At 38.3% G+C, this 16,287-nt stretch overlaps 1 protein-coding gene across 1 annotated transcript in view; it reads right to left on the reverse strand.

The window, feature by feature from the left end:
- AIFM3 (apoptosis inducing factor mitochondria associated 3) overlaps window positions 1-16,287 on the reverse strand; it is a 70,648-nt gene that overhangs the window by 18,742 nt on the left and 35,619 nt on the right. Inside the window, exons 11-17 of the mRNA XM_063456959.1 lie at window positions 14,245-14,375; window positions 12,294-12,409; window positions 7,537-7,608; window positions 6,054-6,117; window positions 1,822-1,898; window positions 890-1,007; window positions 210-308 (exon numbers count right to left, since the gene is read on the reverse strand). Coding sequence (XP_063313029.1) covers window positions 210-308; window positions 890-1,007; window positions 1,822-1,898; window positions 6,054-6,117; window positions 7,537-7,608; window positions 12,294-12,409; window positions 14,245-14,375 — 677 coding nt within the window. The remainder of the gene's footprint in view (window positions 1-209; window positions 309-889; window positions 1,008-1,821; window positions 1,899-6,053; window positions 6,118-7,536; window positions 7,609-12,293; window positions 12,410-14,244; window positions 14,376-16,287) is intronic.

Here is a 16,287-nt window from a genome sequence, read left to right on the forward strand (position 1 = left end):
TAACAGTTTGCATTTTACTGGATTACTCAACAAACTATGAATTGTCATATGTTCAAAGTGCATTTCACAGTTTTTGGCAAATATAGCCCTATTTAAAACTGAACTTCTTAATGTGTATTAATTTGTTGTGAATCCATGACATGCTACACTTTAGTAAATAAGCCTGTTAGCAAATAATATTGTTTCTAAATCTCAGACCATTTTATTACCTGCGTATCGTATGCTCTTTCCAAACATTGCTGTCCACAGGTAGGGAACAGTGTTGATTTCAGTACCCTGTGCTAACATATTCAGGGCTGCAATACGGCCTTCAAAAGAGGAGAGTCGATTAGGTTTTAGTTCAAGCTATCTTTACAATCACACTTTGACATTTGTATTGTAATCTTTAGAAGTAGTCAATAACGTTTATTGTTTTAACATTGGAGTCTTGATGGCTTGGATGTGACCTGGCACAAGTGTGGCTGTTTGTCCACTTTTCCTCACTCAAAATATGTTGCTATACAACTGCTTTGGAGGTAAACCCATGTTCTCTATTCTCCAAGTCCAGAATTTTGAGACTTGTGTCGTCATAGTAACACTGTAGTCATAGTCATATACTTACAGTCATAGCTCATACATTGAAGTCCTATATTACTGGTCAGGTCCAATATTTACTTGCCACTGCAAGCCTACAGGTTCCATAAAACACTCACTTGGAATGGATTTTTATTTGCGATGGATGAATTTCCACATACTAATAGGTACGTGAAATTTTTGAGCCCTGCTTAGAGCAATCTCAAAATTCTGGTAGCATAATATATAGTTTAAGTATTTGTGTTTGACACAGTTTATTTACCAATGATAGCACGTATTTATTGAACAAATGAATTGATTAAGAAAAGAACACTACCTTGCACATGCGCCATCTGCCAGTGGGGTACATTCACTTTTTTGTTATTCCGAAAGGCCAAAGGGAAAGTTACAACGTCCCCTGCAGCAAATACACCAGGGATATTGGTTTGCATCATCTGATCAGAAAAAGAATAATTAAGCATATAGTTATATATTTTCAGGCATCTGTTAACATTGGGTATTGGTTATTTACTGAACTAGCAAATATACAAATTGAGAGAATATTTTTTTTTTTTTTTTTTAAAGGTATTTGGCCCACGTGCCAATTAATTATTCAACATGGACCTCTATGCTGAAGATCAGACTGGAAAAAAGAGCAGGAAAGACTTCCTGCTTTCAAGAATAACAACCACAGCTCATGTGCATTGGTTGTTTTGATTATTCCCTAGCAGACAGGTGTCCACAAGCAAGGAAGTGTTCAGAAGCAGGAGGGAATGAAATTGGAGTGCAGGAGTGGGTGTTTACAATAGGGTGCTAAGACAAGCAAATAAGTATTTATATCCAGAATTAAACTTTTTTTTAAAAGGAAGGCTGCTTTAACAGGATATGTGCACCATAACCATGGCAGTAAGATGAAGTTTTTACGGTGCTGAGAATGACTCTTTAATTTTCAAAAGAGTTACGGCTGCCCAGTCCACATCAGCATTCCACTTATGTAGAAATATGCGGTAACAACAGCAGAAAAGAAAACTGGTTAATCAATTTCTTCAAATGAGCTCAGATCAATGGTACTGTATACTTACCCAACATTCCAGGCAGTCAACACACTGACTACTACACACACTGTTAAGGAGATGTTTCCTTCAAATGGCACTTGATGTTAACTTCATGATGGTTACAGCTGGCATGTTTTTTCTTCCAGTCGTGGCGGCATATCATTACATTATGTGGCATAAATATTAATATATTGTGTTATAAAAACCATGTTACCTTATTAACTGGAATATAACCTCTGGAGTCAATGGTGATGCCGCTCTGTTTTAAAAAACTTGTCGTAGGACTTGCTCCTAAAACAATAATAGGTTTTACTGTGTTAGAATGACTGGAAAAAATGGTAAATTACTAAAAAAAAAAATGAATTCTCATTAATCAAGGGGTTGATAATATGTAGATCATGTCAGAAAATGTGTGTACTTATTGTAAAATAAAATTAAAGTACTGTATATTAGGGCATGAAATCATAGTTTCAATGAAGTGAATCTTGTGAGCAAAAACAAAATGAATGTCGATAAACCAAGTTAAAGGTGTTAAAATCAGAGACCTGGAGGACAGTACATTTTATTCTTCATCTACTTTGTTTTTATCTCCCATGTGGAGTTTATTTTTGTTTGTAATTTAATAAAGTTGAGATTATTTTAAAATCTTCTAAATCCTCTGGGATCAGCATTCTTTCCATCTACATCCAAAGGGGGTCCTTGCCACTCCATAATTGGAAAGTATGTGCTAAACCTTGGAGCCAGTAGCATATGGGCTCCAGAACAAGGTGAGCAGTATACTGTGGACACTTTATTATAATTATTGATTTCCAAACATCCTGCACTATTTTTCTTGCACTTTATGTCTTATTACTGGAGTTCGTAAAGGGACACAAGAAAGAAGGTTTCTGTTGCTACCTTAAAGGCAAAGAAAGTCAGCACGTTCAGAGCCATAATGTCAAAAAGGCTCTTTAAGTATCCCCTTTTAAATTAATTCTTTATTTAATTCTTTATTTACTGGAATGTAACAATATCACACTATTATATATGTCTCTGTTTTTTTCCGGTATATATACGAAACCTTTCTATGCCGCATGGGTAAGATCTGAAATTTTTAGCGCTGCACTATACACTGTTGTGTCAGAAAGGGGTAATATCATCTAAACCCTGCTAAAGCACTTTGTGTTTTATGTTTACTGTTTGATTTCTGGATCAGTAGGAGAACCCATAGAGTGCTATAGCTGCTTTTATAAATAAAATCTATTTACATTATCATTAAGCGCCGAGTTCCACACATATAAAATATGAACCTTTGTTAAAGGTGAAACATCAATCATTAAATTTTCATTTAAAACAATATAAATACCATTCAACACTTTATATGAGAACACCAGTGAAAAAAGTGAGAAGAGCTATTAGATCTCAAGATGCTTCCCTACCTTCTACATTGATCAACAAAAAAACAAAAGGATGAGGTGTATGGATGCATGAGTGTGTCTCTCAGTCATCAGTGAGGCAGTTGTGCAATATCCCAAACAAATATCGAAACAAGTGCACTATATTGACACCATCTACCGCCACAGCTTGTGGACATTTTTACAAGATCCCGGGGGCTCGAGTAAGCAATCGAAGATGATGCCGATCACGCAGTTATTGGACATCGCATCACCTAAATAATCAGTGTCGGAAATAATCAGTGTCCTTATAATATTTAAAGAGAGGAGCAAGATCTCAGATACCTCCTACAGCAGCTACCATCCAAAACTGACATGGCTGCCGTGTTGGACAAGTTGGAAGCTAGGTTCACCATTAAACTAGATAACCTGTGACAGGACATCGACACCTTGGCACCAGGGTCCAGGAGCTTGAGGATGGCAGGGATGTCTCATCTACCTATCTCCCTACAAGAAACCAAGGCAATTCAATATTTTAACAACGATCTACAGGACAATTGACAACATTGACAACTGGGGGAGACAGAACAGCTTACGTATCGGGGGATCCCTAAACCGGTCAACACTGTGGAAGATATCCAGGGCACCTTACAAGATTTATTTAATACCATCTTTGAGAAGCCTAAGGACTCTGTAATTAAGTTTGATAGGGCTGCCTGCCCTCTGGGTCTGCAAAAAGAACTTCCCCACAGCATCATCTGCAGGATTCATCATTTACCTCTGAAGGAGGAAATTCTACAAAGTGATAGGACCTTGGATGTGCTCTCTTATAGTCAACACAATGTCCTCATATTGCAAGATCTATCCTCAACAACTTTTGCTGCCAGGAGGGCATTATGACCTACCACAGAGGTTTTGAGTTCCAGGGGCACTAGGTACAGATAGGGATTTCCATGTGTTCTATCTGTGTCCCATCAGGGGCAAACAAGTTCAAACAATTCCCGGTCTCCTACAAGAACTGGCTCTTCCCAACGTGAAGATACAGGACTGGTAGGGTATCAGGCTCACTACTTGAGGAATCCTACCACAACGGGCTCATTGGCAAAAGTCTCCTAGAAAGAAACTAAAAGCTGCTCCACCACCTGTGAGAACTTTAGGTCCCTTGCAAGAGAACATTACTTGATATTAAAATCTTGGAGGTGTATTGTATCAATTTTGATAAGTTAAATTTTTACCATTGCAGTTCATTAAATTTCTATATTTTTGCTGGTCATTGCAAGTTTATTTTGGGTGGTACAATGTAATATTTTGTAGTAGATTATTATGGTAATACCCTTCTACATAATATGATTTTATTGTCGGGATAGTTCTGTCACTACTGTAGTGTCTTTGTATTTGTTACTTACAGTATTGGTATCATTAAATTTTCCTTTCATATGCCTTCCACCACGATGCTTTAAGCACTTAATACTCACACTGCAAACATCCCCACAAGTGGTGCTTTTACTACTCTCTCTTAGGCCATGTAGCCCATAGCAAGACTATCCCTTCATATATTAATGGATTATGGGTCCATTAGTTACATTTGCTTTTAACTGTACATAGTTAAGTTTTTGTGTTATTTTACCTTTGCCTATTTTTTGGTTTAGTCATTCATAGTTACAATTTATGAGCTGTACACATCCCCTGTGTAATTATGCAATATTCAGATATGCCTTCGTGTTATGGCACAATTGAAACGAATATCCTTCAAAGTGAGGGGGTTAAATACGCCTGATAAACAAACTATTTTCCTGAGTGATATCCATAAATCTGGAGTTAATTTGGGATGTTTTCAGGAAACACATTTTAGAGAAGTTTCAGCGCCCACCTTTCGTTACAAATACATGATGCAGGTTTATGTTAGCAACTAGACTGGGGGGAAATCACATGGAGTGGCTATAGTATTCTCTACTAACACTGTTTTTCACCTGTCTGAACTAATAGTTCCACTGGGATGTTATTGATTTTAAAAGGATTGATCCTTAATGTCTTATTTACTTTAGTTAACATACATGCACCCAATGAAAACCAAGTTCCATTTATCAAAATAGTACTGAGGATATTGGAGGCATTCGGGGAAGTGGTTTTGGAAATTGGTGGCGACTGGAACTTTGATTAATCCCTCGGTAAAGGGCTATCCTTTCTATGCACCTAGAACAAATTCATACTCTAGTTTAGATTTGTTTTTCTTACACACAGGCAGCTGTACAACTGTACCTGTACATGCTCACTGAGGCTGACATAGGTAGTATAACATGGTCAAATCACACCCCTGTCACCATGGTCAGATCTGCACTCCCCATGCCTCAATGGTGCTGAAAGAAACACTGTTAGACAACTGTTAGACAGTTGCACAAATTAGATCCATCTACAGAACAGAAAAGACTACTTTTCTGACAACAATGCTCATTGGGTATGGGAGGCAATAAATGCGTGATTAGAGACGACTTTATTCGCCCGGCGCCTGTATTAGAAAGAACAAAATGCCTGTTGCAGCTTTAACCAGATTACTGGACACAGCACTCTGTCATCCATCCTAGTAGATAATAAGCTGGAGGAGCTCATAGGATCACCCATTTATACTATACACATGATGACAAGTCTATTTACATATATTTATATAAGTTCAATTTGTATGAAAGTCTTTATGTTTTTATGCATTACACGTTATGTTGTATCTCAATGAGAGAGCTTGACGGAGATTCTCTAGCTAGAGAAAACCGAATGCAGTGGATGCAGTCATTGGCGCTCGACATGACCCAGATAAGTTGTAATTAAATAGTTTGACATCTTATTTTGAAATGGTGCCAGAAACTCATGGCACCATAACCACTACAACTGGATGTACTTGGTAAAGTGGTTGACAAGTATTTTTTATTTGAATTTTTTGAAACCTCAAAAACACATATTTGTTAAATATAGGAACAAAATTAACATGATATTAGAAATCCTGGGAAGTGACTTTAAAGAATGCATGTTCCAGTCCTGCCCAAGCCTGTTGCAATAAGTGTATGGTGTTCATTTTTCTTACCTATGCCAATCACACATACGTCAGCCCTGAGTACCTTTCCACTCTTCAGCACCACTTCTTTCAGCTTGACATATGTAACAAAAAATAATCATGATAAGAGGCAGAACACTTAATTATTAGTTTAATTTCAATCTATTGCTATTTCTATTTTTTTAAACTAAATTTGTAACTCAACAATATATCAGTAATAGACTTGGACATTCGTTTTCTGATGAACACGTTTTCGTCGGAATTTTCGGCAATTTATCCATTTGACCAAAAGACAAACGAACGAACACAAAACACAACAAATGAAATGAAGAACGAATAGCTTGTTAGATTAAATTTCATCCATGAAATGTGTTCTTTAGTTTAAGTTTATTGCAAGGAGCTGGCTACCGGCTCACAGCTACCTCCTTATAATATTTAAAGAGAGAAGCTTCTGAAATCCCCCTGTACAATCCCTCACCCTTGGCTGTGGGGGTCAATATAATCCCCAAATTAGTATAAAGGAGGTTAGGAGTGCTCTGACAGGTAAGACTCAACCAATCAGAGCATTCTGACTCAAATTGCACTGCCTGGGAAAGCTTTATAAGGGGTTCCCTGTCCTGCATATCATGCAAAGCCATAGCGGGGTGATGATGGATTGTTTCTTTGACGTGATTTTGCTTTCTTAATAGTTGCGACGTGACTTTATGGGTTTTTATTTCACCTTTTTGGGGCTGAAGAAAATAAGTTGGAAGAAGAAAGACAACATCTAATGATAAGTATTATTTTTTTTATTTTACAGGTGTTTAGTTTATTGGGCCTCCCTCCCTGTTATTGGGATGAGGGGGATAGGTAGGGTATTTTTTTTAAGGGGGGTTAACTAGGGACATTTATTTTTAACACTATAGGTTCAGGAATTCCTGACCCTACAGTGTTCCCTGAACTATGACAATCCCACAAGCATACCAATTTAGTGAGTTATCTACTAAACAGCTGCAAGATGCAGCCACTGCACAGATCGGAATTTCTCTTGTCCAAATGAAATTCTGAAACGAAAATAATGGCGTTTCATCCAAAAACACAAAAATATTTAGTCCAAATGTGGACAAAACAAAATGCTTTTGCAGTCAATCATCTACAGTGTCTGCTTCATTTTGCAAAAGCTGTGTTATGTTCTCATTGGCTGCATTTTGGTGATGTAGTAATAAACTTAAATGTATGTGGACTTCCATATTTGTGATGAAGGAACCTACTGTTATCAATTCGTATGTGATCTTTTGTGAAAATGTTGCATAATCTGGCACAAAAAAAGGTATCTAGAATACACTCTGTTTCCAGTCCTCCACTCTAAACAGCTATACAGTCCAATAGGTAATATGTTATGTTAATATTAGAAGATATTACTAATGATATTTTTCATCAGCCATATTTGTTGGTTACTAGCTAAAAAGATTATTTACTTGATAAATGTTTCTGTTTTTATTGAAAATAAGCTTTATATGAAGCAAGGACATACCTTTCCTTCTTGTTCCCTTAGTTCTGAAACTTCTGTCTGCATGTAGAACTTTACTCGATTGTTTTCGAACATCTAGAATATAGAGGACAACTATTTTACACAACAGAAAACATCAAATAGTTACACTATAAAAAAGTTTGAATTTACCACAGAATGGCACAATTTGTACCAAAATATCCAAGTTAAAGTGTTTTAGGCCACCAATCATGGGCTATAATTTACAAAGCCATGTTAAATTTCTGATAAATCCCACTAACCTAGTTCTAACATATATTGTTGGATGTTTAGAGTATCTTCGTGTCTTTTTATTTGGCCATTTTATCACTAATTCCTGTCATGGTATTTTCCTGCTTTATTCATACATACTTTGTAGATCCTAATTATTGTAAATTAAGCAAAATAAACCCAATATATCTTCTGCTTCCTTTCTGACTACCATAACAACGTTCCCCTCCTCTTTGTGTACCTTAGCCAAGGTTTGTAACTTTCTACTTCTATGCCTATTTTGAGGCATATAAAAAAGCACACAAAGTAATTCACTTATAATACAATACAATTAAAAAATGTGCTGCCATTTTATCACCAATCTCGGCCAAAGTTAGCAGTAATTTCTCTATCTGCATTTTTTTTAAAACACACATTGTATTTGTAAGCTTACATTCTCTAAGTGTAGCAATAAAGCTTCTCATTTAGCAGCCCTGTGACATTATATGTGTCACTATACTGACCCTGTACTATCCCGTGTCAAAGTCTGAAAACGTTTTCTGATGTGCTGCATTTGCATCTTCAGCAGAGCAAATACTGTATGCATAAAAACAACACAAAAACACAGCTTTTTAAACTTGCTTGTTTGCTACCTTACTAATTCACTTACTCACATTCTATTTTTATTTTTTGTTTTCTCACAAATAAAACCTGCGGCACTGCCATTTTGAGATTTTCATGAATATAAAATCTTCAATTAAAAAATAATACGGAATTCGTTTGAAATTCAATGAAATTCCAAAGCAATCGGAAGATGTACAGTTGACATAGTAGAGAATGCATTGTCTTATGTAATTGCTGATTTTGGCAAAATGTGGTGAAGGGAAAAGTTTAAAGCACCTTCCCCCACAATCTCCTACTATTTGACATCAGGGAGATCCCGCTGGCTTACAGAATCTTCCATAGAATTGGGTTTCGTACTCTCACACATACTCAAAACTCCTGGCAAATGAAGCCGGCAGGCAATGAAAATAGATCCTCCGAAAAACACAGGGGTGTTGAAGATATTGATAAAAAGTTGCGGGTATGTATATTTAACCCTGCACCTCTCCCATGACTCCAATGTAGACCTATTACCTTGGGGAGGGGGAGGGGTTATGCACAAAAATGCAAAGACCCTACAAATGCTTTAACTACTTTTACCTACAAAGTTCACCCCTCCTAAATTCCCCTAAATGACCAGCACTAAAATAAAAAAATAGCTTATTTGCTAATTTAAAAAGAAAGCTACCACTAATCAAAGTACTTTAACAGTGATAAAAAAACACAATTTATAGTCTTATTCTTACTATGCTTGAGAAATGATAACAAGAACAAATATATTGTCTTGCTGAGTATTTATAATGAAATACAAATTATGTGTATTATTTTTATTATTTATTGGTTACTTTACTCATTTAAATTTAATCCAATCTAAAAGGGAAATATTGTTACAATTTGTTACCGCTATTGGCAATATTTCATAAATATCGAGTATAGATGGCAGAATATCTGTTCTTGTGCTATCAGCCACTTATAAATGATAAAATATTACACCATCTCTAAGGCTACTATAGATCATAAATACATAAAACCATTATTAATATTGATATATGGCCAAATCAATTTGAGTTTGTTGATAAACTCAAATTTATCAACAATTTGAGTTTGTTGATAAAACCACATGATAGCTAGATAGTAAGACTGAGACGCAATAAATATTATTTTTGACTGATATTTCATCGTTTTAGCAAATTTTCATAATAAAGCACTTGAGTGGGAAATGGCCAATGAAGATGTATTAGGGAGGGTTGTGGCTGCGGTGACATGAACTGGGGAGGGTGTGGCTTTGGGGAGATAAACTTGAGCTGAGATGTTCTGGAGGGGATATGGCTGTGGGGAGATGAGCTGGTATGTGAAGCGTGTATTATACACTTGGAGAAGAAGGAAAATGGAGGATCCTTGGAAACTATAGATTAAAAAGGCACTAAGAATACAAAGCTGGATTCCTAATACTACAGTGTCCCTCTGTCCCAGCGCTCTCCCATCCTCCACCCGCCCATCATGGTAATTGTTTAAAGGGTCTAGCAGGGCCGGTGCAAGGATTTTTGCCACCCTAGGCAAAAGAAAAATTTGCCACCCCCCCATGTGACATCACAATGCCCCACCCATATGATCTGCCATATGAACTAATGCCAGTGCTGCACACTGTGTTTACATTAAAAAGCCTGCAGGGACAGGCTATAGACACCGGAACCACTTCATTAAGCTGCAGTGGTTCTGGGGACTATAGTGTCCCTTTAATGTGAGGTTAATTAGAGATTAGTGTCACTAATATACTAGATTGCCTACTTACAACCAGATGAAGATGGTGATGGGCACTGGCTGCAGTTTGGCTCCACTGGTCTGGTGTAGAACCGGATCTCTGGAGGCTGTTTGTAACTGCGGTCACAAAATTCAATGTTCTGGGAGAACAGGAAGCAGCTCCATTTTTTGAGGCCCCTTACACAGCTCAAGGTCTGGGCCCCAGGGCCTGACGGTGAATATGCCCATAAGGCCCACCCATAAGTTCACCTATATGTTCCACCCATTTAATACGCTCACAGGGAGTGTAGTGTGTAGGGGATGTGTTATGTGTTATTGTAGAGGATCTAATGGGTGTGCTTATGGAATCTAGTGTATAGGCATACAAGTTTGTGTAGGTGATGCAGTGTGTTTGTGTGTAGTGGAAGCAGTGTGTGTTTGTGGTTGTGTGTAAGGGATCCATTGTGTGAATCTGTGTTTATATGCATAAGGGATGCAAGGTGTGTCGGTAAGTGTGTGCATTGAGTGTGTGTAAGAAATGCATTGTTTCTGTGTGTTTGTAAGAGAAGCAGTGTGTGTGTGTGTGTGTTTGCATGTGTGTGTAAGGGATGCATTGTGTGTTTCTGTGTATGTATAGGGATGCATTGTGTGTGTGTGCGTGTAGTGTGAAAGAGCTCTCCCTTCTGTCCCATAGAGCTCTCCCCTGCCCCTTAGTGGTCTCTCCTCTCCCCCCACCCTCCCCTGGGGGTCGCTTCTCACACCCACCCTCCCGGTGTTTTCCTCACCTCCCCTTCTCCTCATCTCCTCACCCCCTCTCCTGTGTTCTTCTCACCTCCCCCTTCCCTGTGTTCTACTCACTCTCCCCTCCCTGTGTTCTTCTCACCTCCCCTTCTCCTCACCCCCCTCCCTGTGTTCTTCTTACTCCCCCCTGTGTTCTTCTTACTCCCCCCTCCCCTCTTCTTCTTACTCCCCATCCCCCCTTTCTTCTTACTCCCCCTTCCCCTTTCTTCTTACTTCCCCCCTCCCCTCTTCTTCTTACTCCCCCCTCCACTTGTCTTCTTCTTACTCCCCCTCCCCACTTTCTTCTTACTCCCCACTCCCCCCTTCCTTCTTACTCCCCCCTCCCCTCTTCATCTTACTCCCCCCTCCCCTCTTCATCTTACTCCCCCTCCCCTCTTCTTCTTACTCCCCCCTCCACTTGTCTTCTTCTTACTCCCCCTCCCCCCTCTCTTCATACTCCCCCCTCTTTTCTTACTCCCCCCTTTCTTCTTACTCCCCCCTCCTTCTTACTCCCCCACCCCTCTTCTTCTTACTCCCCCCTCCCTTGTTTTCTTCTTACTCCCCCCTCCCTAGTTTTCTTCTTACTCCCCCACCTTCCCTTTTCTTCTTACCCCCCTCCCCTTGTTCTTCTTAACCCCCTCCCCTCGTTCTTATTACCCCCCTCAGTTCTTCTTACCCCCCTCAGTTCTTCTTAACCCCCTCAGTTCTTCTTAACCCCCCTAGTTATCCTTCCCCCTCTCCCCCAGTTCTCCTTCCCCCACCTTCTGACTGCCTAGTTCGCCTTATAGGAAGCGCCGGCCCTGGGGTCTAGTAACCCTTTAAACACATACCTTATTCTAGCGCCGAGGTCCCTCAGAGCTGATCGGACTCCTCCTCTGTCAACCGATGGGAAGAACCTAATGCGATGTGTGGTGAGTACTGTGCGCATTAGGCCTTGCCAAAATGAAAGCATTGACTCAATGCTTTCCTAAGGGGGATTTTCAACATGCTGAACGTTCTCATGCAAAGCGTGTGGACATCAAGAGTTGCTTCCTGTGAAACTGAAAGTGTCTCTAGGTAGTGTGTCTAGTGGCTGCCACTGGAGGCAGTCTTAACACTGCAATATAAAAAATTGCAGTTTCTCTAAATTGGCAATTTTTACATTGCAGGATTAGAGGAATAATGACACTGCACCCAGACCACTTGAATGAGATGAAGTGGTCTGGGTGCCTATAGTGTCCTTTGAAGCAAGAAAAACATGCTGGCTTCATTATCTAAGCATCCCATGGAACTTTTCTAAAATATTGGCAATTATGTAACTCCCTGAACATCGCTCTTCAATTTAATGCTAACGGTGACAACTATTACACTATAAAAGAACACTTTTTTAATTAAGAATAAAGGTTAATATTAAGAAAAAAAATTCAAGTCAAGGCTCATTTATTAAATACCTTTAAAATGGCAAGTCCAACCTTTTCCCCCAGGAATTTCTTGAAGGGAATATTCTCCAGTTCTACCACAGAGACAGAGTGAGCCTTTTCACACAGATATGCTGCTACTTCCATACCTAATTGTGGATAAATGGGTACAGATATCACTACTGGAAATGTTACACTACATACATTTAATAGACCGTTCTTCCTCCATGCACTGCATTCAAGGAAACCTGAATAAATGTGAATGGGAACTAAAAGATTTTTTTAAAAGCTAGTAAAATATAAAATGCACTTTTATATAAACTTGTTGATGGATTTATTGAGATGAATTACAAATCAAACTACTATTTTCATGAACTGAGAGCATAACTTGGATTTTTGAAGCATACTTTTAAAAAATATTTTAAGTACCGTTTACGAGAGTGCGAATCGCATGTGAACAGAAAGACACAGATAAACAGATATACGTAGGTAGGCAGACAAATATACAGAAATATACAATTAAATACAGAGTCAAAATAGAAATGATCAGTGTGAATACAAACTGCAAGACAATATAAGAAATAAATACCGAGCAATAAACCAATAATCTAAATTTAAAATAAATCAATAATTTTTCAGTTCTTGAATCCAATTTCAGTAAATGTAGGAATGCACTTAAAAAGGGGAGTTAATCACTAAACTCTGAATTCTCAGACATTATACTCAAATTCTAAAACAGTTGTGACTTTTTAGCAAAAGTTGGAGATTTTTTTTTCTGCTTTTTTGCCTCAATTTTTCCATCTCCATTTAATTTAGGAAAACTGTGTTTTATAAATAATCATGAAATAGTGAAAAATGCATAAAAGTGCTCCACGCTAACACACCATTTTCAGCAGGTCACTCACCCTCTAACAAGTAACTGTTGTGTTGTTCACAAATTTTATGTACATGAAAAGCTTACAGTCACCAAGGTATGATATTTGATGGTCAAAACTAAATGATTATGTGTTCTTTGTATCGGCTCTCTATAAAAAATGAATTAATAAATAAAACCATCTAGTGGTGAAAATATTTGTTTCTGGCATAAACTACAGTAAAAGACCAACTGAGTAAAGTGATAGGATTGTGTTCTTTTAAGACAAGTGTTTAAATATGGCATTGTTTTTTTTTAGGCTGATAAATGGAGCTTCTCAATCTGGGCTACATCAGAAGTTACTTCAGCCACCATAACCACTTTCAGTGATTTGAAGTGGTCACGGAGTATGTATGTGCAGTGCTTCTGCATGGAAAACTGCACTTATTGAGATGTTTTTAATTATGTGCTGAGGCTAGTTGCTGGTTCAAAATCTGCTTTGTATGATGAGATTGTAGTACAAGAATGTATTATAGAATTGTAGTAGGAGAATGGCAGAGAAAGCCAATCAAAGTGAATGTCAGGTATATGTCATTGAGAATAATGCATCTATGACGAGAACATTTTTTTTCTGGTGGAGTTCTGTGCTTTGCGGACAAATGTAAAAAAAACAGCAGGAGAGTGAGTTTATTAGCACATCGCCAGCCCTGACACAAAATCAATGCAGAAGAGTATTACAATATAAATATTATTGTTTTTGAACAGGAAATGTGCTTTTCAGTTTTTGAATTTCACTAAATGTAAAGTGACGCAACCTCAGAGTGTGTGTGTCAGTCTTGTGTCAAAGCGTTCCTCACGGCTGACCCTACTAAAGGCAAACCATGCAGAGAGCACTACTGAAGCCCGCACTGCAAGAAACAAAACCAGGAGAGTAGGACAGGACCCCGAAAATGAGACTGTCCTGCTGAAATTGGGACAGTTACGAGGCCTGAACATTTCAGCCAAAATAGTAAAGTTGAGAAAAGAAAAAAAAAAAAAAGAACAAATGTAACTAATCTGGAGATATTTTTACAACTACATTTTGTGACTTGTTAACCACACAAATCACTAATATTTAAACCAGCTTCTCACCCAAGAAGGATGCTCCAACAATCACTGCATTCCTGCTGCTTGCCAGCTTCACCACCCTGTTGGCATCCTCAGGAGTTCTTAGTGTAAATACATTATCCAGCTCTTTTCCTTTACATGTGAGCGTTTTGGGGCTATTGAAAAGAATAAGTGATATTACTTTTTTTTTTTTTTTTTTTAATATACAGAAGTTAACAAGTGTCTGTTCTTTGCAGACCTGTAAGATTGCAGTCGACTTTGTCTGCCCATTTATTGTTTATATCAAATATTACATCCTTTACAGCACAGAGTTTTTCATGTCCTGAACTTTGTAATTCTTATCTCCAGGTCGCACACACAAGCAACTTAATTACTTACAACTGGAATTTTATATATATAGTTGAAATCACATATTATGCTGTTATTAGGTAGAATGTTGTTCTGTGAATCTCTAAGGGCCGAGGTACAATCAGCCTGGACGTACTGGAAATGAGGCCCCATATGCTTCAGTTATTCTAACTCTTTCAACTGTCTAAAAGTAAATCATATAACTGCTCTATTACATGAAATAGCAGTGGGCACCGTACTAAAATACATTTAAAATATACAACTGAAAAAGTAGGCTAGAGTCCAAACAATACAAATACAGATTAAGCATGGAATATACTCAGGCTTGTGGATTAAAGAGATAATCTAGGTTATATAACCATTTTATCTAAACTGAATTGGTTTTAGTGCCTAGGGTCCTATGTTTGCTGTCCCTCAATTAAGTGCCACACCATTTTTGAGCAGTTTAACATTAAATGAGGATCCCTGGTCACCCACAGCCAGGTCTCCCATGGTGGTATCATTAAGACAGAGCTTACACTCTACCTGTAAAAATGTGCAGCTGTGTCAGGCTGAAAGCTCTCAACTGACATTCTCAGCCAATTACTGCTGTCCATTTCTCATCAGATTAATGCTTCTTCATTAGCCCGCGCAGGACAGAGGGAATGGGCTGCTGGGGACTCTCATTTAAATTTAAACCATTAAAAATGGTTTAACCACCTACCAAGTACATCTTAATTATCAAACGCCATACTGTATGGACTCACATATATGACCACCCTGACCAGGACCCGGAGGGATGCCCCATCACTAATAACCTGGGGGACTGCAGGGGTCGAGTCACTTTCCCACCCAAGGTAGCTCCGTATGTTGGAAACACTAGCGAGAAACGTGGCAAGTAGACTTCCTGTGGGACCCGGAATGGGTGCCATGGAACACAATTCCTATGTTGATGTTATTCGCATGTACCCTAATTAACCTAAGCCACTGCATGGCCAGTGAGGTTTCTCCCAACCTGATTACTTGTGAATCTTGGTCAGCCGATACATGATACTTATTATATGGTTTTCTGTTTATCTGATATGCCTGCCTTGATATTCTCTTTTGGAAATACAAAAAAAAAAATTGTGAAAACAATAAAAATGGTTTAACATTTAATGGAAGGATGGAGCCTGGGAACTGCAGGCACTATAACTACTTCAATGTGATGAGGCAGTTACAGTGTCTACAGTGTCCCATTAAGTGAGAATTGTCATAAACTCAAAGAGAATTCAAAATAAATATCCCATTTTAGGTCGGAAGAGCCAAACTAAAAACATATCTGTCACGGAGAATTTAAGTTTGACAGATTCACACTTTCATGAATAACTGTGACTGTGCAGGGAATGTAAACCTGTGAAATGAGGAACGTCTATGGTGTTGCAAAAGCTGCAGGTGGCCTTCATGTACTTAGATTCCTACATATGGTGGTCTAGTGTTGTAGTTTCAAAATACAGCTTCACACCTGCTCTCCTTCCAACCACACGGCATACGTGAATACTGGAATATCACAATTCATATATTTCAATGCAGAACAAAATGCAGGAGTCAGGAGAGAGAGATAACTCTGTCACAAACTACCAGGGACAAGAGATTGTAAAAGATATGTTACTTGAGGGTAAGAGAGCTAGATAATTACCTGGACATTTCCTCTGTATGGCTCTGTCCTTTGTATCATACATTAACCCCTTAAGGACCAAA

The sequence above is a fragment of the Pelobates fuscus genome, chromosome 5, assembly GCF_036172605.1.
Source record: "Pelobates fuscus isolate aPelFus1 chromosome 5, aPelFus1.pri, whole genome shotgun sequence".
In the NCBI taxonomy this organism is placed as follows: Eukaryota; Metazoa; Chordata; class Amphibia; order Anura; family Pelobatidae; genus Pelobates; species Pelobates fuscus.